The sequence below is a fragment of the Chinchilla lanigera genome, unplaced genomic scaffold (assembly GCF_000276665.1).
Source record: "Chinchilla lanigera isolate Chin_1 unplaced genomic scaffold, ChiLan1.0 scaffold00054, whole genome shotgun sequence".
Taxonomy (NCBI): domain Eukaryota; kingdom Metazoa; phylum Chordata; class Mammalia; order Rodentia; family Chinchillidae; genus Chinchilla; species Chinchilla lanigera.
The window spans coordinates 8,100,058-8,126,237 of record NW_004955455.1 but is presented as its reverse complement, the minus strand read 5'-3'; the positions used below and the strand labels follow the sequence as shown (position 1 = coordinate 8,126,237).

Sequence of the window (26,180 nt, the reverse complement as noted above, 5' to 3'; positions counted from 1 at the left end):
GAAATCCTGGTGCTTCTAGGAGCCAGTGCAATATCAGATGTCTAGGTCCATTTAGGGGAGCCGCTGGGGTGGGGAGCCCACCCCTGGAGCTGGCAAAGTCATTCACAGCAGTGGGGGCTCACCGATCCAGAGCAGCGGCTCCCCATCAGGGGTGACATGGCACTGTCTCAACACAATACCCCACAGTGTGGGGACAGCCCCCCACCGTGAAGAAGCAGTTCGCCCCAAATGTCAGTCCTGCCAAGCATAAGAAACCCTGGTCTCAAGCATCTGAGCGGTGGGGGCTGCAGTGAGGGGCCGCAGGTCTTGCTGTGTCCAACCTTTGCCTGGCGCAGAGAAGCGTCCCCAGCCAAGGCCTGCAGGAGTAGGGGCACAGGCACCCCAGGCCACAGCCCTGCCTTCCCACCAGGGAGCAGGACCAGTTCGGACACACCGACAGCCTCCAGAATCCCTGCGGCCAGCGCAACAGTGGCAGGGGTGGCGGAGCGCTTGCCTCTAAAGGGGTGGCCTGGGTGCGACCCGCCTTATCTCTGAGCCTCGGTTCCCCCCTCCTCTGCGGTGCTTCCTGGAGGGAGCGTCCGTGTGTGCCCCCCCCACGCTCTGAGGGTCCCCTCCCCCACTTGGAACCACCAAGCTCGGCTGTAGTTGGCTCCTCTTTAATTTTAGACTGGTGGATACAGATTGGGAAGGCGGGCAGGAGGCCAGGGGAAGGAGCTGGAGCAGGGCCAGGGGCGGTTGCGGGAAGGGGTCAGGGATGAGGCTTTGGCCCTTCCAGTCTTCCGTCACTCTGGACTCTGCCTCCTTCAGTCTCGGCCTGGAGTCCAGATCCAGCTGGAGCACTTGGTCCCATCGTCCAGCTGGGGCTCAGGGCTTAAGGCAGGATGAAACCCTGGCTCTGGGCCAAGCTCTCTCTTCAGTAGCCTGCAGCCACCCCACCCTTCCTCAGATCAGATGCGGCGTACACACAGGGGCCCTCCTGGGACACAGCCTGGACCACGTTCAGGAAAAAGAGCTGCTGGGTCTGTTTCTGGCCCCGGTCTCGGAGCCCCTTCTGCACCTCCTGGAGAGAGAAGACAAGTTCACAGCAAAGGGCAGGTTGGTTCCCGTCCAGGGGGAAGAGGCCTGGACAGGAAATGAAGAAACTGACAGAAGGCGGGATGGGGAAAGGAAGGCCCGGGGACACACGCTGGGGGGAGGAGTTCAGCAGCCTGAAGAGACCAGAAGGGCACAGGGGGGCAGAGTGGGAAGTGGGATGGGGGAGCGGGAGCATCACATGGAACAAAAGGGCCTTGAGATGCACGTGCATTTTGGTCCTGGATCCGATTCACCGAGACTTCCGAGTACAAATCTGAGGAGCTCTGGGGACCCTCAGTGGAGGAGGGAAGTTCCAAGGATTTACACTGAGAAGACTGCCGGGCGTGGTGGCGCACACCTGTAATCCCAGCACTCAGGAGGCTGAGGCAGGAGGATCATGAGAGTTCGAGGCCAGCCTGGGCTACAAAGTGAGCTCAAGGCCAGCCTGAACTGTACAGCGAGACCCTGTCTCAAAAAAGACAAAAAAAAAAAAAGACTGAGAAGACCCCGATTTTGAGTCTCTTAAAAAGAAAGTCTTCTAGAATGCCTTCCAGAGAAGCCTTTGGAGCCCCACATCCTCTGCACATCAAGAACCTCCCAACTCAAGATCCCTTTCCTCTCCCCTCCCCTCCCCTCCCCTTCTCTCCTCTCCCTTCCTCTCTTCTCCCCTCAGGGTCTCTATATAGGACTGACAATCTCGACACACAGAGAAGGCTGGAGACCTTAGGCGCCCAGGAATGTAATTGTCAAACTCCCCAAGGAGTGATGTCCCACAAGTTCAGGGCCTGATATGGTTTTGGTCAAAATGTTCCCCCTCTGGGTGTGGTGGCACATACCTGTAATCCCAGCACTTGGGAGGCTGAGGCAGGAGGAACACTGCAAGTTCAGGGCCAGCCTGGGCTGCAAAGTGAGTTCAAGGCCAGCCTGAACTGCACAGTAAGACCCGGTCTCAAAAAAAACAAAAAAAAGTCTCCTCCAAAGGGTCCTGTGCTCAGAGGTGGGGCTTCTGGAAGGTGACTGGATCATGAGAGGGTTAACATCATCAATGGATTAATAGCTAAAAGTGCTAGCAAGAGGTGGGGCCCATTTGGAGAAAATAGGGGGTGTGCATTCGAAGGGTGTATTCTTGTCTGGGTCCCTTCCTTCCTCTGGCTCTTCCTTTTTCACTTTGCTTCCTGGATGCCAGGACAGGAGCAGCCATCCTGTGCCAGCCCCTCTGCGTGTCATTTCTTTCTTGGAGTCAGCTGACCCCATGGACCGGAACCATGAGCCAAAATAAACCTTCTCCACTTTAAGCTGTACATGTCAGGCATTTTGTTCCAGCAACAAAACGCTGAATAATACAGGCCCTGTTGGTAGAGGGTTCAGCTAGAAAGACCCAAAGCTCTAAGCCCATCTGCTCTGAGTACCCACGAATTCAAGGAAATTAGGTCTTTAGACCAAAAGCACAAGTGGTCTCAGAGTGGGAGATGCTCAGGGAAGGGGCCCTAGTGACCCAGGTCCAAAACAGTGAATCTGTGGGCTTGGAAGCAGTTAAAGGACAAGGTAGACCCTTAGCCCTGAGGTACTGTCTTCTAAGATGCTAAGTACCTCATCCCAGTGCAAGGCCCTCACGTATTTTTTTTTTTAATTTTTTACCAACTATGGATTTTTTATTGGCCCTCACGTATTTATCAGTCCATTGAGGCAAAAATCCTAGTATGAGGACCTGTGCTGTTTTGGCCCCTTATTTCCACATTTTGGACTGACGGATCAAGAACTTTGCCCACCAGGTCCTCTGATAGAAGGACATCAGGGGACACCACCTGACCTGAGCCACTGGCAGGGCAAGATCCCCAGGGCCCTGAACACTTGGTTCTAAATTGCCCCAAATCCTGAGGTCTCAGGGCTGAGGCAACTGCTATCAAAGCCAAAGATAGACTTTCAGTCCTCAGAGGCTCCATTCTCAGAGTCTGGTGGCCAAAATTCATGACCCAAGGATCAGTGACCCTTCTTGCCTCAGACCCTGGGCTTTAGCTGCCAAGCTCTTTGGAGATTCAGGGTTTCCAATGCAGGGTTTAGGATTCTCCCACAGAAAGCCTTCCATCTGCGTAACTGATATTCTGACTGTCCACAGGAGCTGAGGATTATGCCTTTGTCCTTTCTCTCTCTCTCTCTTTTGGTACCGGGAATTGAACTCAGGACCTCGCACTTGCCAAGCAGGTGCCGTGCCGCTGAGCTAAATCCCTGGCCCTCTCCCAAATTCTCAGAGTTAGAGGTCTTCTGGGTGTCTGAGAAGTGATGATTGTAGCCTAAGAGACTTCAGTAAAGGGTGGAGGAGGAAGGGCATAAGAAGCTGTTCCTTGGGTCCTGGATCTTCTAGATTTAAGTTCCCTGGAATCTGGTGTCTGAGCACTTGAAGTCACTGGGCAGATGTGACGTGGGGGAGGGGGTGCCTCAGTCTCTAAGATTTGAGCCCACCAGGCTAGGTCTTTCATATCATGGTGCGAATGCCAAGGACTTCAGGCAATCTAGCTGTTCCTTGACCTATCTGGGCCTCCATCCTGATAAATCCACTGTAAGTTGAAAATACTGCATCATTAAGTTCAAAATATACCAGGGATACAGCTCAGCGGTATAAGCACCTGCCTGGTAAGCACAAGGTCCTGAGTTCAATTCCCTGTACCAAAAAAAAGAAAAATCAAAAATATATTGAACCGGCCATCACACCTCAGTGAAAGGAGTCACTGGTGAGGGAGTAATCCGCTATTTTTCACAACCATTAGGCTGTAACTACTTGTTAGATCTTTCTTGCGTATCTCTGTCTTCCTGAGAAACCACTTTGAAGATACCAACATGTAATACAGCAGCCATGGATAATTTCCTACCAATCTGTCCATAACTCTGTAATGTTTGTATTGTTCCTATGCTATTTCGTAAATGGATGTATGTTAATTACTATGTGTTTCCTACAACAACCATTGAGAATAGTCAATGAATATTCAATTGGTCACTCATGTATAGCTCTATTTGTTTTCTCTAGAAACCACTTTGAAGATACCAAACTATAGTACAACAGCCATTGATAATCTCCTACCACTTTTGTCTGTAACTCACTATTATTTGTCTATTTGTTTTCCTGAGGAAACTATCTTGAAGATAGCAGTAGGTAAAATAACAACCATTGATAATTTCCTATCACTTTGTCTGTACTTCGGTAAGACCCCCTATTGCTATGTTGTCCTTTTTTCACTCTTTAAAAAAAAAAATATATATATATATATATATATATATATTGAATACATCTAATCTACTAAACATCAGATCAGCCCAGCCCACTTTGAATGCACTCAGAACACGTGTTCATCTACAGTCGGGCTACCATCTAACACCAAGCCTGTTTTGTCATAAAGTGTTGGATAATCTCATGTAATTTGCTGAGTAGTGTAGTGAAAGTAAGATATAGGATGTCTGTAAGAGCAGCCACTGCTAATGTACATTAAAGTACAGTTTACACTGAAGTGTATGTATGGATTTCACCTGATGGGAAGGTTGAAAAATCCTTTAGTCCAACCAACTGTGAGTCCAAAACTGTCCCTCCGGAGACACCCACTTGGCTGAAGTCCTCTAGTCTGTGGTCCCCGGGATTCCAAGGGCCCTGAAAGGCATCCTTCAGACCAAGAGAGGCAGCTTCGAGAACCTTGAGCCCAGCTAGGCGAAATGAGCCTGGGCATAAAATCTGAAGTTTCAAAGAGCAGCTAAATTCCCCGCTCCCACACAGTGCTGGGGATTGAACTCAGGGCCTTGCCAACACTAGGTTTCCCCAAGAGCTACATCCCCAGCACCAGCTGCTAGTCTTTATTTATTTATTTATTTATTTATTTAGCTTTTGTCTTTCTGAGACAGGGTTTCACTATGCAGTTCAGGCTGGCCTTGAACTCATAAGCATCCTCCTGCCTCAGCCTCCTGAGTGCTGGGATTACAAGTGTGCGCCACCATACCAGGCTCCCAGATGCTAGTCTTTTAAATGGGTTCTAACAAAGAGCATCCACCAGTCCTGAGAAGCTCCGAGGAAGCCAGGATGCCCAAGAGACTTGAGCCCCTGGGCCGGCACCACAGGCTTTGAAGAAAGAATCAAAAAATGTTTACGAGAAGCCCCAATGTGCTGGAACAAAGGCACTCTGAAGACTCCCACAGGAAAAAGAAGCTCTCTTATAAATAAACTCCCACATACGAGTTGCAAACCACACAAGGAAGTAAATCACCACAAGGGAGACTCTGAGATGCCGCAGCCAGGAAAATGGGCTTTCCAAAAAAAATGGCATCAGCGGACCAAGGGGGATGAGGGCCTCAGCCTGGGAGGAGCTTTGGCAACACCTCGCCCTCTGCCTTGGAAGCCAACTCCTTGTGGCCCCCAAAGGTGAGGTGGTCCTGCTGGGCCGTGTGGTACCTGACTTCCTTACGGGGCTTCTGAGTAGCACGGACGAGGGGGCAGGCAGCTCAAATGTTGCCTCACCTGGCTGAAGCCGGCCTCGTATTCCACTGCACCCTTGCTGCTGACGTGCAGGATAGGGGCTGCAATGGCCGCTGCCAGATCAAAGCCAAGCCACAGCTTGTTCACAATGGCCTGAGTGGAGGAAGAGGATGCTGCGAGGGAGGGGCGCCGGCCGCCCCACCCCAGCCCTCCCACGCCCACCCCAGGGGCCGTCAGACAGCAGGGCTTCCCAGACACGGGCCACTTTAGCCAAGAACCCTCAGACACACCTGGGCCACAGCAGAGATGATGAGCTCTCCCCCAGCCCCGCCAATCACCAGCTTTGAGCCCTGGGCTTTGTTGACCAAGATGGAAGGTACCATGGATGATGGTGGCCGCTCACCTAGAACTGGGGGCCCAACAGGGGTCACCCACGCCCTCCAGGAACGGCACCCACCCTGTCTTCACTCACCGCGGAGCAAGCGGAGGCTCAGCGAAGCGGGTGACCCACGCAGGGGTCAGCACGCAGCTGCCACCTGCCCTCCTCTCCCTGGGAGATGCCTGTAGGACCTGGGATGCAGGCCTTGCTCTCACCGGATGGGGGCCTGCGCCTGGAGTTTGCCTCGCGGCTCCAGCACAAGTCCAGGAGCTCGTTGTTGAGGAGGATGCCTGTCCGCGGTGAGTACACCATCGCTCCAAAGCTGCACACAGGGGAGCCGGAGCCTAAGCTCAGCCTCTCAGGAGCGTCAGCCTCTCAGGATCCCCTGTGTCATGGCTGCCCACCAGGGTGCTGGAGCCCAGAGCCCCCAAGTGCCCCCCCGGGGCTCCCAGTCGGGACATCCTACTGGGTAAGGTGCATCCCTCACAGGTCCTGGCTCCGGGACCCCGGGACCATCCTTCTCAGCCAGAGATGTCCCAGGTCGATTGACAGGTAGGCAGAAGGGAAGAGCAAAAGCAAGGTGCTGCCTCCATGGGGACAGCAGGGGAGGCAGGCAATATAGACCAATCTGGGGTGGAGAGGGTTCTGGTCCAGAGCAAGGGGGAAGGGCCTGCCCCCGGCCCCACGCACGGTGTGTTGATGGTGCTGGTGGCAGACACAGCACTGCCGTCCTCTCCCAGCACAGACACGTGGGAAGTACCCATCCTGTGGCCCCAGGCCCCTGTCAGGTTGTAGTGGCTGCGCTGGTGGTCCCCGCGGTCATTGATCTGCTGGCGGATGTGCTGGGCCAGAGCTTCCCCCAGCAGTTCCTGGGAGGAGTTCTGGGGTGAGCAGGCAGGTACAGGGTCAGTGAGGAGCCGGGTGGGGTCCACAGAGCAGAGGGGTGAATTTAACCCCCTTGGAGGACTGTCTCTAATCTGGGAGCCACAAGGACCTCCCTGAGCCCAGGCTATGCCCAGATCCAGCTTCCCATAACTGCCACTCCGGGGTCTCTTCTGGTCCCCAGGGCCACGGCACCCTTCCTGCTATCCTCCCTCCTCTGTCTTCCCCCCACCAGGCCTGACCCTGTCTTCATGCCAACTCCTGGGGGAAGAAAGAGGAATCCCACCGGTCCCAGGCAACATCACCTGGAACTGTGGGTGGCTGCGAGGGTCCCACAGCCGCCATCTCTGTCCCCCAGCAAACTTGAGTGTCTCCACAAGGTGATGGTACATGCTCACTCTCCCTTCAAGCTGGGCCACTGACTCTGCTGACAAGTTGAACCCTGGGGAGAAGGTAGGACACAGGTGTGGGCCACTTTGTACAGTGAGTTGAATGTTGGCCCTCCCAATACTCATCCACGTTCTAATCCCCAGAACCTGTGAATATTACCTTACAGGTAATACTACAGTGAATATTATCCTATGTTAAAATATGCTAAATAAAAGATTTTGAGGGGAGGACATTACCCTGGATTAGGCAGGGGGGCCCTAAATGTGATCACATGTATTCTTATAAGACCAACATAGAGAGGAGAGGAGAAACCAATACAGTAGTATCCTTTTATTGGTGGGTTTTGTTTTCCACAGTTTCAGTTACCTGGGATCACCATGGTCTGAAAATATTAAATGGAAAATTCCAGAAATAAACAATTCATAAGTCTTACATGTCATTCTGAGTAGCATGATGAAATCTCATGCCATTCTGCTCCATCTCCTCAAGATGTGAAGCATCCCTTTGTCCAATGTATCCATGCTGTATACCTAACCCCCCATGAATTACTGATTAGCTATCTTCATTATTGGATCAACTGTTACCATTAGGGTACTTGTGGTCAAGTAATACCTATTTAATTTAAGAATGGCCCCCAAAGTGCAAGAGTAGTGGTGCTACAGTTGGATCTGGAATGTGCCCTCAGAGGCCCATGTATTAATAACTTGGTCCTCAGCTTGGTGCTATACAGAGGCTGTGGAACCTTTAAGAGGTGGGGCTTCAGGGAGGTTTTTAGTCCCTGGGATGAAGTGGCCTTCAGGGAGGTTTTTAGTCACTGGGATGTGCCATTGAAAAGGCACCATGGGATGCTACTCTCTTCCTCTCTTCTTCTCTGCTTCTCTTAGGAAGAGAGGTTTAATTTGGCTCTTACCTCTCTCTCTTTCCCTCTCTCTCTCTCTCTCTCTCTCTCTCTCTCTCTCTCTCTCTCTCTCTCTCTCTGTCTCCTTTGCTTTCCAGCCACTCTGAGGTGAGCAGCTTGATTTACCACGTTCTGCTACCATGCTGTGCTGCCTTGCTACAGGCCCAAAAGCTATGAGTCAACTAATCACGGACTAACACATCCAAAACAAAGCTAAATTAAACCTTTTCTTTTTGTAAGCTTATTTATCTCAGGCATTTGTTACAAGAATGGAAAGCTGACTAACACAAGTAGTGATGCTGGCAATTTGGATATGTCAAAGAGAAGCATTTTAGGTGAAAAGGTACCTAGTTATTGTTGTATCTTACCGTGCCTGATTTACAAATTAAACTTTATCATTGGCAAGTACATATGGGCAAGAACATGGTATACATAAGGTTCAGGACTACCTGCAATTTTAGGCATCCCTGGAGCCCTTGGGACATGTCCCCTGTGGCTGTAGTATGACCACAGAGGTAGAGATTGGGGTGATACAGACAAAGCCAAGGAAGACCGGCAGCCACCAGAATCGAGAAGAGAAAAGGAGCAGGGTGTCCTCGAGTCCCCAGAGGGAACGTGGCCCTGTGGACAACCTGACACGGGACTTCTGGCCTCCAGAGTGAGCGGGGATCCATTCCTGTTGTTTTAAGGCCCCAGTGTGTTACAGCAGCCACAGGACACGGACAGAGCTAGGCTCAGGCATCACAGACCTGGGTGTTCCCTGACTCTGCCCTTGCAGGCTTGACTGAATGGGCTGTGTCTCAGGCCTGAACGTGAGGCTGTGAAGGGCAGCTCGCTCCGCACGGAGCCTACTGCTCCTGTGCCCTGTGACTGGGTCTCCCACCAGGGAGAAGGATGTCAGTCCCTTCAGCAAAACCCCAGGTACAGGGCAATCTAATGCGCCGGTTCTAAAGCCCGTCATCCTGGTGCCTGTCCACAGCCCTGTCTTGGGTGTCCGTCACCTGTTTGTCCAGGCTGTGGATCAGGAAGCCAGGCGGGAAAAGGCAGTGGTGCCTGCCATAGTCAGCATGCAGTTTGGTTGTGCCCCAAGGGTCCACTGAGACTGGAGGCTCAGCCCCGGGGTGGTGGGATGGGAGGTTTTGGAACCTTTAAGAGGTGGAGTCGAATGTGAGGTCATCAGGTTATGAGGCCTGCGCCCTGGAAGATAGTTAGCAGGTCTCGTCTTGGTACTTCCCACAAAAAGTTACAAAAGGTACAGGCCCAGCCTCATCCAGATCTTTTTGCTTCCTGGTTTGAGGTGGAACTGTTTGCCCAGACACAGGTTCCCACGCCACCTGCCTTGGGGCCCTCATCAGAACTGAGTCAGGGTAGGTGCCCTTCTCTGTTCTTTTACTTTTAGTACCGGGAATCGAACTCAGGACATTGTGTTTGTAGGCAGGTGCTGTGCCACTGAGCTATCTCTCCAGACTTTTTTTTTTTGAGACAAGGTGTTGTTATATAGTCCAGGCTGGCCTCAAACTTGTGGCAATCCTCCTGCCTCAGCCTCTCAAGAGCTGGGTTACAGGAGTACATGCATCAGCACACCCAGTCCACCTTCCTTCCTTCCTTCCTTCCTTCCTTCCTTCCTTCCTTCCTTCCTTCCTTTTCTTTCCTCTCTTTCACTTTCTTTTTCCTCTTTCTCTTTCCTTTCTCTCTTCTTTCTCTTTCTTTCCTGCTTTATATTCCTTTCTTCTCTCCTTCCTTTTTTCTCTTTCTTTCTTTACTATCTTTCTTTTTCTTCCTGTTTATCTATTTATTTAGCAATGCTGAAGCTCAAACCCAAGGCCCCATGCATATTAGGGAAAAGTTCTACCACTAGCCTACACCCTCAGCCTCCCTTTTTTAGAAGCATGCTGTGTCAGGTATTTCATTCTAGTGGTGAGAAGCTGACTTATACACTGCCCAAAGCCATAGCTGGGCGGAGCAGGGGACAGAAGGTTTTACCTCTCAGCACATTGAGGATGAAGCTGAGAATGGCGCCCCCTGCAGGTGGTGGTGGTGAGTACAGAGTGTAGTTTCCTAGGGGCATCTCCAGGGCATCCACCACCTCAGGCTGGAAGGTAGCCAGGTCCTTCAGGGTCAGCTGGCTCCCTGGGGTGAGACAGGGAGGGCCCCATGTACAGATAGGAAAACTGAGGTGCAGAAACATTTGCCACGGTGGGAATCCCCGTTCCCTATCCGTGCAGACCTGGAAGGTAATGCTGGGTATGTACATGGTGGCATAGGGTGGAGGGACAGAGACCAGAAGGAAGTAGGGGAGAGGACCGGGAGCGTGGTCAGCTCAGCTGTCCGGGCCTGCTGTGGCAGGCTGCGATCCCCTCCCACAGACGCCCCAGCGGCTGACAGGGGGAGCCCTAGGGACGGAGCCTGGGGGAAGCCCACTTTCAACCCACCACCCGCAGCTTCCAGGCCTTCCCAGGGCCTGGCCCTTCTCTGGCTGGCACCAGGCACTGGAATGCCAGTGTGGCTGACCTTCTTTGGCAATGTCATCCACCAGCATCTGGCCCAGCCTCCCCGTGTAGAAGGCCTTCGCGCCCTCTGTGGCCACGGTCTCCAGGGTGGTGGCCAGCACAGACCATGGGAATGGGTCCTGAGGCCTTAGGGGTTCGGTCCCGTTGAAGAAAAGCTGCCTGGAGGTACGGAGGGCACGCTCAGGGTGGAGCCAGGGACCAGGGGGCAGCCACGCTCCAGCCAGGGGCTCAAGTGAGATCAAGGGATCCCCTGGGGCAGAGTCCTGGCCTGGGGCCCTGAACTACTGGCTGAGTAACAGGGGGACCGATTCTCTAGAAGCAGTGGGGCTAATCCCACCCACCTCACTCGGCCCCAACCCAGAGAGGGTAGCTTTCCCTGTGGGGCCGCGTCTACCCAGGGCCTGTCCTCCCTAAACACATGGGGGCCTCTGTCAGTGGTCTAACAGGGCAGGTGAGGTGGCAGCCAAAGCCCTCTTATCACCCCAGAGAGAGTGAGAAGGAAGCCTGGCCTGAGGGAAGTGCCAGAGCCCAAATCTGCACCCTTGCACCCCCGCCTAAGCTTCTCCAAGCCAGGTTCTGACGCGACATAGAAAAGTACGGCCATTCTGGTCTTAAGGCCCCTCGGGTGCCCCTGGGTCAACCCTCCAGCGCAGGAGGGACTGGGCCAGGGTGGAGATGTGGGTGGGATCAGCTGGGATGTGGCCACCTTGTGATCTCACCTCAGGGTCGAGTTGTACAGGAGAGGCCGCAGGAACCTGCTGTTGAGGAACTGGCTGAGGATGGAGGGCATGCGGAAGTCCCCCCGGAGCAGGGCGATGGTGGGCTGGAACAGCTGCGCCCAGGGCAGGCGGCCATGGCGGCGGTGGGCCTCGGCGTAGCCGCGGAGTTCCCCGGGCACCCCGATCCACTGCGCCCCTGCGTGGCACGCACCTGTCCTCAGCCCTGAGAATTCCAGGCCTGCCCAGGGCGCGCCTCTTCTCTCACGGCTGGGGGCCCCCAGCCATGGCAGCCAGAGCGAGCCTTTGGAAGCCACTCCTTCCCGCGCCACTCCTCACACACCTCTGCGGCTCCCTGCTGCCTTCTCCGCGGAGTCCGCAGCGAGGCCGCCAGGCCTGCATACGCTGAGCCCGGAGGCCTCGTCCTACCAGCGCATCTTCAAACCCTTCAGGACTTTGCCCAGCCTGGCCTTCCTCTTGGATCACCCTTTCCTACTCAGAGAGCCCTACCCCCAGGAAGATGCCCCCACCCCAGAAGATCACAGGCTCCGAACGGGCTCCCCACACCCTAGCTCTGTCCCCCGTGCAAGGTGTCACAGCTGGTCCGTGAGGCACGCTGTCCTTTCTAGGGGTGTTCTGGTCAGCCCGAGGGGCCCAGTAGGGTTAGGAGTGGACACCCTCCCCCACCACTCCTCACCTGTGCCCAGAGGTAGGGCACGTTCACACTGGTCCAGCAGGCGCTGGGCGAAGCCGGCTGGCACAGTCTCTCGGGCGTTGATGACCTCCACCTTCCCTGGAGTTGGGGTAGAGTGAGTGTCATGGCACCCTCAGATGGCCCCAGCCCGTCCTCAGCCTGTTTCCCTCCCTGTGCTAACACTCAGGACAGGATGTACCGCTGGAGCTGTGCACAGCAGAAGTGAGGGTGCAGGGCAGGGAGGCCTGAGGGCCCAGGGAGGGCTTGGGAAGCGGCTCGGGAAGGGGTTACCAGTGGTTGTAGACAAATCTGTCTTCCCCGTGGGGACAGGGGTGTCAACAGGGAGGCCCACCTGTTGTAGCGTTGTAGATGGTGAAGACGACCCCTCCACCCAGGCCCATGCTCTGAGGGTTGACAACGCCGGTGCACACCAGGGCTGCGATGGTGGCATCCACGGGTGAGCCCTGCTGCTGGAGGATGGCGCTGGGGGACACGGCACCATCAGTGGCTGGCTCCTGCCCCCCACCCTCCCCCGCTGGGCTCGCTCGGCGGACTCTTACTCGGGAACAGAGACAGACCCGCGGCCCGTCTGCTGCCACGGAGCCGCAGGTTAGGTTAGGAAACACTCCGGGTTACCCCTCAAATGGAGCGCCTCGCTGGCCCATGGCCATTTACCAGGCACCTCTCTTTGCCAAGAACTTCTGTGGTCACGGCTCCTGCAGGACTCCCAGTAGCACCAGCTCGTTTGCAGGCAGACCGGGCCTGGGCCACTCCTCGGAGACCACTCCCTAGGGGCCTTATGACCCAAAAGGCCAGTACTTTTCTATCTCAGGGCAGGGACTCCATTCAAACCCAATCAGCAATGAGGAAATAAGACCCAGAGAGGAAACAGACCTGGATTCCCTGCCACGCCCCATGGTGCCTCTGACCCCAGTGCCTTCCCTCTGCCCCACTCCCCGTGGCCTCGCCGGCTCATCCCAGACCCCAGTCCTGCCAGCCCGTGAGCCGTGTGCCCAGCTCCGGGCCTTGACGTGGCTACACATGGCTGCCACATGGAAACGCGCATTCCCGGAATGGGGAAAGGGCAGGAAGCCAGAAGCATAAAAGAAACAAGATCGCTACATTCAGGCCTCATTACACATTGTTAAAAAAGAATAAAACACCATCAGCAAAGTCATGTGACAAACTGGGGCAGGAAGGGAGGGAGGGAGGGACCCTGAATTCGCTTGAGAGACAAAGGCTTCATCTCTTTACCAAATGGAGCAAGCCGACCTGCACCTCGCCGGCTGACTCAGCAGCACCCAGCCCTCTCAAATGCCCGCTCCCCTTGGAAGCCCCTTCTGAACCTATCCCCTCTCGGGTTTTTCTCCCATCTCCCTGGCCCCCTGGTGCTGGGAGCCCTGATCGCAGCCTTTGCTCTGTGGATGAGCTCATCCAGCCTCACGGCATAAAATGCAAACTCGGAACTAGGCATGGTGGTGCAGTCCTGTAATCCCAAGACTCTGGAAGGCTGAGGCAGGAGGATCGAAAATTCAAGCCTGGCCTGAGCAGTTTAGTGACTCACTGAGACCCTGTCTCAAAATAAAAAATAAGAGCATGCTGGTGCATGTCTATAATCCCAGAGGATGAGGATTATATAATCCTCAAGAGGCTGAGGCAGAATTGCCTCATGTTTGAGGTCAATCTGGGCTACATGGCAAGACCCTATCTCCAAAAACCAAAAAGTAAACATGACTGCAAGTCCTAGAAAGATGTTGGAGTGGCAGGGAGGAGCTTCAGACACCCTTACAGGGCTGGGGGAAGGATTTTGTGAACTCCCTGTATTTGGGAATAGGTCCTTGGCGTGGGCATCATCGTCAGCCAGAATGAGGCTCAAATCATCTCCCTTACTAGGACCAAATGTACACGGATCAATGCAGACCCTCCGTGTTTCCTGGGAGGTTACAGACGGATAAAGGGGTGAGAACCTCGGAATACAAGTACGGTTACATCTGAGGACTGGGAGTGTCCCCTGGCCTCTACTTGCTGCTGATCTCCCTGGTCCTGGAGAACATTCTACGGAAGGGTATTTGCTATGGTCTCTATCCAGGTGGTTCCCCCAAAGCTTCCCTCATGCGCTCATAGCTGGGGTCTGGGGGAAGTGACTGGATCATGGGTGCGTGACGCTCATCAGGGGGTTAGTCCTTCCCACTCAGGCAGGTAGTAAACGCAAGGTGTACAAGCTGCTGGGTGCGCTGGGCGTGCTGAATTTGGAAAGACCGCAAAAGAATGAGGGCAGATTGGGATTTTACAACCTGCTCAGGGCACCAGCGTGGCTGATAAAAGCACCCGATAGACTTGTGAAATGACGGGTGCTTATGTCAGGCCTGACCTGAGAGAGACCTGGACTGCCTATTACAAACAGTAGGTTTGTAGCCCACTACTGACAGTAGGTGGCCCTAAGCAAACAAGAATTAAGGGCCAAGCCTGGCATGGTGGCCCATGCCTGTAATCGCAGCACTTGGGAGGCGGAGGCAGGAAGATTGCTGCAAGTTTGAGGCCAGTCTGGGCTACATAGCAAGACTCAGTCTCAAAAAAACAGGAAGAAAGAAAGAAAGAAGGAAAGAAAGAAAGAAAAAGAAAGAAAGAAAGAAAGAAAGAAGAAAGAAAGAAAGAAGAAAGAAAATTAAGGGCCATAAAATATTTAATTTTATTATTATTATTTTTTTTTGTCTTTTTGAGACAGGGGCTTGCAATGCAGTTCAGGCTGAACTTGAGCTCACCTTGTATCCCAGGCTGGCCTTGAACTCACAACGATCCTCCTGCCTCTGCCTCCCAAGTGCTGGGATCACAGGCATGCGTCACCACCCCTGGCTCATAAAATGTGTTAGGACCAGGCCTACAGTCTTCTGAGGCCAGGTGTATCTATACACCTGCGCTGATTGTCCTTGCAGCTTTGACTTCAAATGTTCCCTCTGGATTCTTTGAGACTGCAATCCCCATCCCTAAACTCTACATATACTTAGCCTCCCCTCCAGATAGCTGCTATTACCCTGATTTCAGCCTGCCTATATGTAGATGGAATAAATCTGAACTTTCCCACAGCCTAAGTCTAACAGTTTATAGGGAAATAATAGAGATACTTTTATCTATGCTACTAGAAAAAAAATCAGATACTTCCCTTGGCTCTGGGCATGCTGTGCTGGTCTTAGCTAAGGTTTTTTGTTGTTTTTTTTTTTTTTTTTTTTTTTTTGGTGGATTAGGGAGGTGAGACAGGGTCTCGCTATGTAGCCCAGGCTAGCCTTGAAATCGTGGTGATCCTCTTGCCTCTGCCTCCTGAGTGCTGGGACTACAGGCATGCACCACCACACCCAGGAGCTAATAGCCTTTCCAGCTTGGCTTTGATTTTTGTTTTTTTTTGGTTTTGCTTTTTCTCTTCTTCCAGTACCAGGAATTGAACTCATGACCTTGTGCTTGCCAGGCAGGTTCTTTGCCGCTAAGCTAAATCCCCAGCGCCTCAGCCTGGCTTTGAAACTGAATTCTCCTTGGCTTGGGAGGGAGGCATTGGAGAGCCCCAGGTGACACAGTCTGCTTCTCTGGCCTGGACGGTTTGCTGACTGGTGAAGGTGACACCGCGCTGAGGGATGCACTGGGATGACCCCACTCATCCACACGCCAGGGGAGGGCTGCCAACCCCATCTAGGGATGCTGGTGTTGAAGCAATTTTAAAAGTATTTCATATTCCGGACAGAGCAAGAAAGTGAATATATTGACATTGTTGGAAACTTGTGTTACTATGGAAGAAAAAAATATGAGATAAGAGATCAGGAAGGAGCTTGTCATGGTAGGTTTGAACTGGAGCTATCAGGATGGAGTCTTGGTCTTTTTTGGTGTCTTTTTTGGCTCTGTATGGAAGCTAACTGGAAGTCAGGTGTCCCATTGGTAAAGAGGACCCCTAGCTTCCAAATCTTAGTTTCTAAAATCCCTTTCTCAGGCTGGGTATGGTGGTGCATGCCTGTAATCCCAGCACCCGGGAGGCTGAGGCAGGAGGATCGTTGTGAGTTTGAGGCCAGCCTGGGCTACAAAGTGAGCGCAAGTCCAGCCTGAACTGCATGGCAAGCCCCTGTCTCAAAAAGACAAAAAAATTAAAAAATGAATAAAAAATAAAATACCTTTCTCAGCTAGGCATGGTGGTGCACACCTATAAATCCCAGCATTTGGGAGGCTGAGGCAGGAGGATTGCTGCAAGTTTGAGGCCAACTTAGGCCTACATAGTGAGCTCAAGGGCACTACATATCATGTTTTTGTCTCAAAAAAACAAAAACAAAAAAATTATAGTGCTACAGAAAATAATATCTTAGCCAGGCATGGTAGTGTACACCCGTAATCCCAACAGCTGGAAGGCTGAGGCAGGAGGATGGCTCCAAGTTCAAGGACAGCCTGGGCTACAAAGTGAGTTCAAGGCCAGCCTGAACTGCATAGTGAGACCCTGTCTCAAAAAGATAAAAGAAAGAAAAATCTTGTAAGATTTAAAATAAAACATCCCATGAACACATGCAGCAAGGAGGGGGAGGGCAGATTTGGATATAAACCATAACAAATGTCCTTCCTTAGCCAGATGTCTACTTTAGGCTGGCCTTGAACTTGTGGCAGTCCTCCTGCCTCAGCCTCCCAAGTGCTAGAATCACAGCCATGTGGCACCATGTCCTACAGATAATGCCTATAAATCTAAATGAATCATTAATGACACGACACATAAGATGATAATGAATGAAAATTTAAATAATAGATTAAAACTCATGACTTTTATATAAGTGGTGCAGAAAGGGGAAAGTGAAACGATGAAAAAATATATCATGCAAATGCTAACGGTGAAAGCTATATGATAATATTAATTTCAGGCTATGGGGGTAGCTCTGAGACACAGGGCTTTCCTAGTATACACGAGATACAAGACCTTGGGTTCAATCCCCAGCATTGCAAAATAATAATAATAATATTCATTTCAAACGATCTAATCCTTGGGAAGGAAAGCACTATTAGGGCCGATGAGAGGAGCATGGCAGGAGGAAGAGGAGGTCCCCGCTGGTTTCAGGATCAGTCCCAGGAGGAACAGGGTGAGCAAGGGTTCTGGAGAGAAACCAGACCAATAGGACGCGGGCAGGCAGAGAAGAGAGCTCATCCTAAGGAACTGGCCTGCGCAGTGGTGAGGGCTGGGAGATTAGAAACCTGCAGGGAATGGCTGCAGTCCATTCCGTCAGCCGAGAGTGCACATGGCAGTCTTGAGTTCAAAATCTGAAGAGGGCAGGCTGGAGATGCAGGCAGAACTTCCTGTGATATTATTTTTATTATTGTTTGCAGCATTGGAGATTAACCCTAAGGCCATGTACATGCTAGAGAAGCACTTTTTTTTTTCTTTTTTGAGACAGGGTTCCGTTATGCAGTTCAGGCTGGCCCTGAGCTCACTTTGTAGCCCAGGCTGGTCTCGAACTCACAATGATCCTTCTGCCTCAGCCTCCCGGGTGCTGGGATTACAGGTGTGAGCCACCATGCCCGGCTCACATGCTAGATAACAGCTCTACCATTGAGCTATTTCCCCAGACTTTTAAATTTTTTATTTATTTATTTTCTTTATTTTGGGGTGGATACTTGCTAAATTATCCAGGTTGGCCTCAAACTGGGATTCCTGCCTGGCCAAATTTTTGTTTGTTTTTAGACAGAGTCTCACTATGTTTCCATGGCTGGCAGCTCCTGGGCTACGGCAATCCTCCTGCCTCAGCCTCTGAAGTACTTGGGACTATAGGCACATACTAACATGCCCAGCTCAGGCAACATTTCTGTTAGTCTTGAGGCAGAATTCTTTCTTCCCCATGAAATCAGAGTTTTTCCTGTTAAGAGCCCCAGTGGATGTATGAGACACATATATATTGTGGAAGTATATCTGTTCTTTTAGAAATCAACTGATTGTAATGTTGGTTATAACCCCAAATATTCTCTCTTTTTTGAGACAGGGTCTCACTATGCAGGTCAGGCTGGCCTTGAGCTCACTTTGCTCAAACTCACAATGATCCTCCTGCCTCAGCCTCCTAAGTACAGGGATTACAGGCATGCGCCACCATGCCAGGCATCCCAAATACTCTCACAGCAGTATCTAGACTATTATAGACAATCCCCAACTTACAATGGCTCAATTTACTTTGCATTTTTTTGTTTTTTGAGACAAGGTGTCACTATGTAGCCCAGGTCGGCCTCGATCTTCCTGACTCAGCCTTTCAAGTGCTGGGATTATAGGTGTGTGTCACTACACCGGGCTCAATTTACAATTGTTTGCTTTTGTTTTTTGAGACAGGGTCTCCTTGTGTAGTTTAGGCTGGCCTTGAACTTATTATGTAGCCCAGGCTAGCTTCTAATTTGCAATGATCCTCTAGCCTCGGCCTCCTGAGGGCAAGGATTAGAAGCATGCACCACCATACCTGGTTCAATTTACAGTTTTAACGCTGATGATGGTGTGAAGGTGATAGTAAGCTCAGTAGGAGCTGTATTTCTGATGTTGACTTTTCCAGGGTGGTGATATTTAGTATGATCCTCTCTCTTTGCTGGACAGCCGCAGTCCAGGAGAGGGAATCAACCCATTCTCCACAGTGCACTGTGCTGCTAAGCCAGGATGTCTGGCAGGTTAAATGGAATAAATGCATTTTTGCCATGTATTTTCAACTAACGATGGGTTTATTGGGATGTAACACCATCATAAGTTGAACAGTATCTTTTTTTCCTCCTGCAGCAGTGGAGATTGAACCATTCAAGGCCTTTGTGTTGAGCTATATCTCTAAACCTTTAAAATTTTTATTTTGAGACAGGCTCTCACTAAATCCTGAAATGCTCCAAGCTGGTTTGAACTTGTGGTCCTCCTGCCTCAGCCTCCCAAACTGCTAGGTTATAGGTGTGTGCTGCCATGCTTGGCAAGCATCTGTATTTGACCAAACCACTTGGCACACAACCCAACCAAAAGGACACTTAATATTAACCATCAGAGGAGCCAACAGAGAATATCCATAAAAGAGAGAACCAAGGGCCTGCTGTCTAATATATCTAATATTATAATTAGATGTAATACATAATGTATAAGAAAGATATTAATACATGAATATCCTTTGGAACAAGAATACAAACTTTTCTAGATACCAAAAAACTAACAAAAACCACATTTGTTTTTGAGGCAAGGTCTCAGTATATATTTTAGGCTGGTCTAGAACTTGCTTATGTAGCCCAAGCTGGCCTTGAACTCCTGGTGATCTTCCTGCCTCAACTTCCCAAGTGCTGAGATTACAGGCATGCGCCACCACACCTGGCCAAAAAGCCAAATTTGGGATGAGAGTGGAGTGCAATGGTAGAGTGCTTGCCTAGCTTATAGGAGGCCCTGGGTTCAAGTATCACCAAAAAAAAAAAAAAATTTTTTTTGAGGCAGGTCTCAGTATATATTTCAGGCTGATCTAGAACTCAATATATAGCCCAGGCTGGCCCTGGGCTCAGCAGCAATCCTCCTCCTGCCTCAGCCTCCCAAGTGCTGGGATTCACCATGTCCAGCACGAAATAAAATTAAAACAAAAAGGATGAAAAAACCCTAAAACTGAATGCACACCGACCAGCGATCACATCCAAGCCCCTGACATCAGTTACGGATTTATTGTTATTTCCACTACCGTGAAGGCAGGGGCTTTGCCGTGTGGGTTCCCCATGGGCCCCTGGGCCAGCCTGCAGACACAGCGTACCTCACGTAGTGGATACGGGACACTGAGGATGGAGAAAGGCACCCCCCTCCCCCCCCCGCCCCCGCACTCACAACCTCACGAGCGCACCCCGGGTTTGCGGCTGGGGCTGGTGTTCCTGTGTACCAGCTGCAGGACCCTGGGCAGGTAACTCAGTAACCTGAGCCTGGGTTCCTCAGCCATGAAATGCGGGCAGTTCCGGGCAGTGGGAGAACCGCACGTTTCTATTGCCAAGGAGCAGGAGGTTGCTGCCACACGCCCAGTCAGACAGGCGGATCACACACACCCATTCGCACACAAGTGCGGGCCTTGGCGGGCATGGCGGCCGTTTCCTCCTGAGCCCCGGGAGGGAGGAAATGCGGTCATGTCCCGGTGAGCGTGCCCAGAGTACAGAGAGCTGTGAGGGTCACCGCCCCGTGCTGGGGCCCAGAGGGGAGGAAACAGCAGATCAAAGGCTACGGTCATGGAGGAAGAAGTCACGCCCTAGTCCCAAGTCGGGTCCGCAGATGTCAGCCTGATCCAGCCAAGCCACCATAAACGTCATTAGACAGAGCAGTGGCCCTGCAGGGAGCCCCTCCAGTGGGTGGCGTGAGCTCCACGCCTCAGCACCTGGGTGCTCACAGCCGCCCCACACGTGCCTACTTCATAGGTGAGGATGCTGAGAATCACAGGCTGCAGTAGCTTGTCCAGGGTCCCCGCTTTCCTCTGTACCTGGAGCATAACCCAGGCACCATCTGGGTATGGAGCAGCTGACATCCCAGCCCTTCGCCAGGTGTGGGGGCTCATGCCTGTAATCCCAGCACTTGGGAGGCTGAGGCAGGAGGCTCACTGTGAATTTGAGGCCAGCCTGGGCTATATAATAGTTCAAGGCTAGCCTAGAATGCATAGTGAGACTGTGTCTCAAAAACAGCAAACCAACAAACAAAACCCCACCCTTTGGGAGCCTAACAACTCCACCCCACAGCCCAGTGGCAGCCCGGACTCCAATTCCCTGGAAGGGAATTGTTTGTCAGAGCCCCGGAGGCAGTTCTGTGTGCCCTGCCTGGGTCTGCTTACCTGGCTATGCTGAAGTTCTGGCCTCCATGGGCCAGGCCAATAGGCTGGCCAGGGATTAGGGCTCAAAGGGAGGAATGGGGACTCCAGGAAAACCCCAGCCCTCCCACAGCCCTGGATAGTTTCCATCCCTGCAGAAGTGGCAGCAGCAGCAGGGCACAGCTGAGCCTGTCCCCTAAGCCACGGGCAGGTCCCTTTTCCTGGCTGGGCCTAAGTCCTCCCCCTGAGGATCCTCTAGGAGGGCAGGCATTTCTTTCTTTTTTTCTTTCTTTCTTCCTCCTTTTTTTTTTTCAGGTTTTTTTTTTGTTGTTGTTGTTGTTGCTGTTCTGTCTTTTCTAAACAGGGTTTCTCTTTGCAGTTCAGGCTGACCTTGAGCTCACTTTGTAGCCCAGGCTGGTCTCGAACTCCCAATGATCCTCCTGCTGCAGCCTCCCGAGTGCTGGGACTATAGGCATGCGCCACCATACCCAGCTTGTTTCTTTCTTTTTTTTTTTTTAATACCAGGAATCGAACTCATGACCTCACACTTGCTAAGCAGGCACTGTGCCACTGAGCTATATCCCCAACCCTTTTTTTCAGTATTGGGGATTAAACTCAGGGCCTTCACACTGAGCAACACCCCAGCCCTTCTTTATTTTGAGACAGGGTCTCCCTAAGTCACTAAGTTGCTCAGGCTGGGTACAAACACATGATCCTCCTGCCTCAGCCTCTGTGAGTTCTGGGATCACCACGCCTGGTGTGTGCCCGGGAGGGCAGGAATTTCTGAGAAGCCACAGCAAACGGGAGCCATAAAACCTGAAGGACAGCGGTAACCCTCAAGCTCAGAATGTTTTCTTAGACCACAAATGCCTGCGCAGAACCTCCGAATGTGCAGTTCGCACACAAGTCTAACACATGAGGACCTCAAGCTGGGAGACGACAGACTAGAGGGGAAGGGATCTCACTGTCACCGTGCTGCTGGCTCCTCATATAAAGCCTCGCCCAGGGGCTCAGAGCAAATGAGTTAGGAGAGAAGGGGACGGGAGAGGAGTGTGGGCTGCGGGTGTCCGCTGACAGACCCTGAAGTGGTGTGGCCAGGGACCCTGCAGGAAGAGATCTTGGGCAGGAGGACCTTGCACCAGGTCCCTTCCTGAGCCTCCCCCAGCCCCAGCCCCAGCCCTGCAGGGGGCCACCAGCCCCTGCTCCATTCCATAGTAGCTGGAGCCAATTCCAGGCTCTGTCCCGCTCCAGGCTTCTTAAAACAAGAACAGGAAACAGAGAGTTGTTTGACAAAGCACAAGGGAGAAACCACATCTGCTCCCTTCACGAAAGGAGAGCCCAAGAGAGTTCGGGCAGAGGGAGCAGGCTCAGAGCAGAGACCCCAGCCCCTGGGCTTCATGTGCGTAGCAGGGCATGTCCCAGAGACCCTCAGAGAGAGGCTGGGGAGACGCTGCTCAGAGATAGTGGGAGCAGCCCGCCCCCCAGGCTCTCCTAATCGTGTCTGGGGCTGGTGGTCCTCTGGCCTCATTTGCATCTTGGCAACTTTGGGGTTAAGTGTGCACTGTGTCTTGGGGTGTCCTCACAGGACAGGGGCTCTGGCACGGCTGGCAGGTAACTCACTCGTTCGCTCACATCCCTTGGGAGCACCCTGGGGGAGGACAAAGCAGCTGCCTGCTAACTTGTCCCTGAGCTGCCATTCTCAGCCACCGCCATCCTGAAAGCAGACACACGGAAGGAGGCAGCAAGCCCGAGGAGCCCAAGGAGCCCGGAGGAGCAGGTCAGGAGGGGAAGCAGCTAGAGCGGGGAAGAATGGACGGATGGCTGGATGGATGCAGGGAGGGTGGAATGAATGAAAAGCTGGATGAATGAATGAACAGAAGAGGGCATGCTGGGAGGAAAGAGCCAGGACCCAGCCATACGTCCCCTGTGCATCAGGACAGACTCCTGGCGTCTGAGGCACTGGGGCCCCTCACAGTAGTCTGTGAGGAAGACACCCTGGCAAGCAGACCGGCTCGGCTTGCGGGAAGAGGACGCTTGCTCAGGCTTCTGGGGGCTTAGTGGGAGGCAGGGGGCCAGGAGGGGCTTCCTGCCATGTCCCTCCCTGGTGGTGGTGTGGCCAGGCAGCAGAGGTTTCCCATGGGCTGGGTTTCCCGGGTGAAGGTCAGGAAATGCCAGCCGTGGCCCCTGTCCACACCCGTTCATCCCAGCCTGCCCAACATCAGTCGCTCCGCCCACCCCGACCGGGCCCTGACGCGGGGAGGGCAGCCATGGGGAGTATGGCACCAGCAGGAGGGGTTTCCAAGGTCTGAGAGACTTGGCAATGGAGCCCAGGCCCAAGGGGAAAACGGGCAGCATTGTGTGCACCTGCCAGGGCAGCATCCACATATGGAGCCTGGGAAGGCCCTACCCTTGGAGACATAGCCTGGCCTTGCTAAAGGGGCCAGAGCCTGCCACCAGGGTTAGGTTGGGCCAGTTCAGGCACAAGGGAGCAGGATCCTTTTAGGGTCTCCGTGTCTGATCTGTGTCGTGCGAATGGACCTCCTGTGCCCTGGAGTCAGGAACGCTACTTCTGCCAACACTGCCACGGGCCTGTAGGTTCCTGCCACTGCTTCTGTGCAAAGGTACTGAGGCTGCCTCCTTGTGCCCAGGGCTGGCTGGTGCTAGAGCCCAAACCCCACGGCCCCTACCCCACGAGCCGGCATGTACACACACGCACCTCTTCCACTCCCTGCCACCAGTCAGTCTCCCGGGGGCCCAGCTGCCACAGCCACCCAGCTCCCACCCACCTCTTACCGTCCGATGTCTGAGCAGACCTTGGAGTCAGCCGCTACGGCAGCGTGGGCAAAGGCTTGAGGGCTGCAGGGCGTGTGGTGGCGAGAGAGGACCACAGCCAGCACAGTGACGACCAGCGTCAGCCCCAGCCCCAGCAGGGCCAGGCTGACCGTGCACCTGTGGCCCCGGGCCATGGCTCAGTGGCCCAGGGGGACGCGGGAAGCAGGTGGGCAGACGGACCAGCGGACAGAGGGACAGATGGACAGGCAGGTGAATGGACAACACGATGTGCAGATGGACAAATGAAAAAACTGGTGGGCAGGGACAGACAAACATGCACTGACTGTCAGACAGCCGGACAAGCAGGATGGTCAGACAGACATTTGGACAGAGATGGGCTTACAGACAGGTGGAAAGAGGGGTTCAAAGATGAACAGCCAGCAGCCAGCTTGACAGCCCTGTGGACAGATGGACAGATGGACAGCAGCGGCGGAGCTGCCGGCCTCCCAAGCACTCAGCACAGAGGCAGACGCGGCCACTGCCTGAACTTCCAGCTTCAGCCCGCGTTTGGCCCTGGCGCGAGGCCAGGCACCAAGGGGGAGTTTCTCTTTGCAGAGAGGAGACAGCGGCGGTGGCGATTAACTCACTGACTGCCGGTCGGTCCCGCGGTCCCTCCTGCCCAATCAGCTTCGCCCGGGTCTCCTCATTCCGGTAGTGCTTGAGGACTCAGTGCCGGGGGTGCCCGGCTCCCAGGAGCCCCTGTGCCAGTTTCCCGGTTCCTGGCATCACAGGGAAAGTGGAGCGGGGCAGCCCAGCTCCCAGCCCGGATGGGCTCAGCGGTCAGCGCCTCCTCAGAGGGCGGCTCCACCCCACTCCTGCCCTTTCCACTGGCCTCACCTAGGGACAGCTCAGCTGGGCATCCACGTGGCAGAGGAGTGGGGCTGAAGGGACAGAGGGACCCAAGGCGTGTCCTGGCCCAGAGCCCACAGCGTTACCAATTTACAGCAGGGGATGCAGACCGGCCACACACCCACCCCTTGACACCCGTGGCACCGGACCACCCACGTCTGGGACCTGCTGACCTGGAAAAGCAGCCTTGGGCCTCTGGGGAATATGGACACCTTGCCCGGGTGCTGTGCTGTGTCCTCCTCTGGGAACATTGGCTTGGCTCCTCTCTGGTCCTTATGGTGTCTAACTGCTGGGCAGCTGCGGGGAGGAGGGCCCACGGAGGCACTCCCTTGACCTAGCTTAGCATGGGTGCAGGGCGCAGTGGGCAGGACTCCTAGCCACACGGAGCCTCGGCCCCCACACGTCCTCCCATTGCCCTCAGCCCTGCCAGTCCCGGGTCTCTGCACTAGAGCCCATTCCCTGGTATAGCTGGGAGGTGCGGCTCAGAGAGGGACTGCTGCCTCACAGGCCACGCAGCCTGCCAGGCCTCTGTACGCAGAGCCCCTGGTCAGCCTGGGCCAGACAGGGCGTTTCCCCGAGGCCCGTTCCCACGCTGCCTCGAGGAGGGAGGGGCCGAGGGCGCCTCTTCCCGTCCCCACCGACCCTCACGCAGCGACGTTGCTCAACACGAACCAAAGTGCATTCCTGAGTGGGGCAGGCCACCCACCCACTGTAGCCCTCAGAGCTCAGAGGCCAGGGCAGCGGGGACCAAAAGGACAGCTGGGTCAAGGGGCTGGACATCTTCCCTCCCCTCTCCTCTCCCCTTGCCAGCCATCCTGGTCAGGCCGGGGGCTGGGTTGCACAGGCCGCAGTGCAAAGGCCGAGGGAAAGGATCAGAGTGGGGTTGGGCCTGGCCGGAGGCTCTGCTGGGGAGCCCAACTGGGACGGGCCCTGACTGTCCTCATCCAAGAGGTGGCAGAGGCGGGGATGACGGGAAGGAAGGAGCAGGAACTGAAGTCTTCCAGACGCTGAAGCAGCCCTGGGTTATGCCTCATGGGGCCCAGAGAACAGGGCTACATTTGCCAGCCAGCATGTAGGGGTTCAGAGAGCCTCACAGGCGGCCCTCCTTCCTCCCCATGGCGCAGCCCTGAGCCCGCCCCTCAGGCCTCAGTCTTCCCTCCTGCAAATGGGACTGTGGCCTTTCTTCTCGCATTCATACAAGGATTGAGGAGGGGCTGTCACCCCCTGCCAGCCTTCGTCTCTTTCTTTGGGACCCAGAGACGGAGCCCTCAGGCTTTAGCACCCTGCAGCACAAAACCCTATTTTCCTGGAGTACTTTGGAAGCACCAAGTTCTCGTGCCTGCCCCAGCCCCCTCTTGGTCCGCAGGACCCCCCTACTTGAGGCTCTCTGAGCCCCTACGTGCTGGCTAGCGAGTGTAGCCCTGTTCTTTGGGGCTGAAATCAGGGGTGAAATCAGGGGTTTGAGCTGTGACCCCTCTCTCTCCCCAGCCCTCCTCTAGGACCCTTCACCAGCTCCCCCCCACAGGGTTATACTGTGTGCATATGGCGTGCGTATCTGCGTGCGTATCGCATGTGCATACCATGTGTACACAAGTGTGTATTCTGTGTGCATACTGTGTGCGTATATACGTGTGTATACCGCATGTGAAGAGTGAATTAAATGGCCCTGGCACAGATCCGGAGGGGCTGGCCCGGGTGTGGGATGCTGTGCCTGGCAGGATCTTTT

At 53.8% G+C, this 26,180-nt stretch overlaps 1 protein-coding gene across 4 annotated transcripts; it reads right to left on the bottom strand.

Moving 5' to 3' along the window:
- Nucleotides 1-640: 640 nt before the first annotated feature.
- Ggt5 (gamma-glutamyltransferase 5) lies at nucleotides 641-24,987 on the bottom strand. Of its 4 annotated transcripts, none has more exons than XM_005396405.2 (12): nucleotides 24,628-24,987; nucleotides 12,349-12,479; nucleotides 12,000-12,095; nucleotides 11,306-11,501; nucleotides 10,588-10,745; nucleotides 10,060-10,206; nucleotides 7,094-7,230; nucleotides 6,597-6,787; nucleotides 6,122-6,228; nucleotides 5,818-5,936; nucleotides 5,570-5,680; nucleotides 641-1,060 (listed from the first exon to the last, which is right to left on the bottom strand). In XM_005396405.2, exons 2-12 carry the CDS (start codon nucleotides 12,395-12,397, stop codon nucleotides 914-916), a joined length of 1,458 nt encoding a protein of 485 aa, XP_005396462.1. In that variant the 5' UTR covers nucleotides 12,398-12,479; nucleotides 24,628-24,987; the 3' UTR covers nucleotides 641-913. The 4 variants fall into 4 exon arrangements, with proteins under 4 accessions (XP_005396462.1, XP_005396461.1, XP_005396459.1 ...); XM_005396404.2 differs by lacking the exon at nucleotides 24,628-24,987 and adding an exon at nucleotides 24,193-24,589; XM_005396402.2 differs by lacking the exon at nucleotides 24,628-24,987 and adding an exon at nucleotides 23,567-24,153.
- Between the last annotated feature and the right edge of the window lie 1,193 nt (nucleotides 24,988-26,180).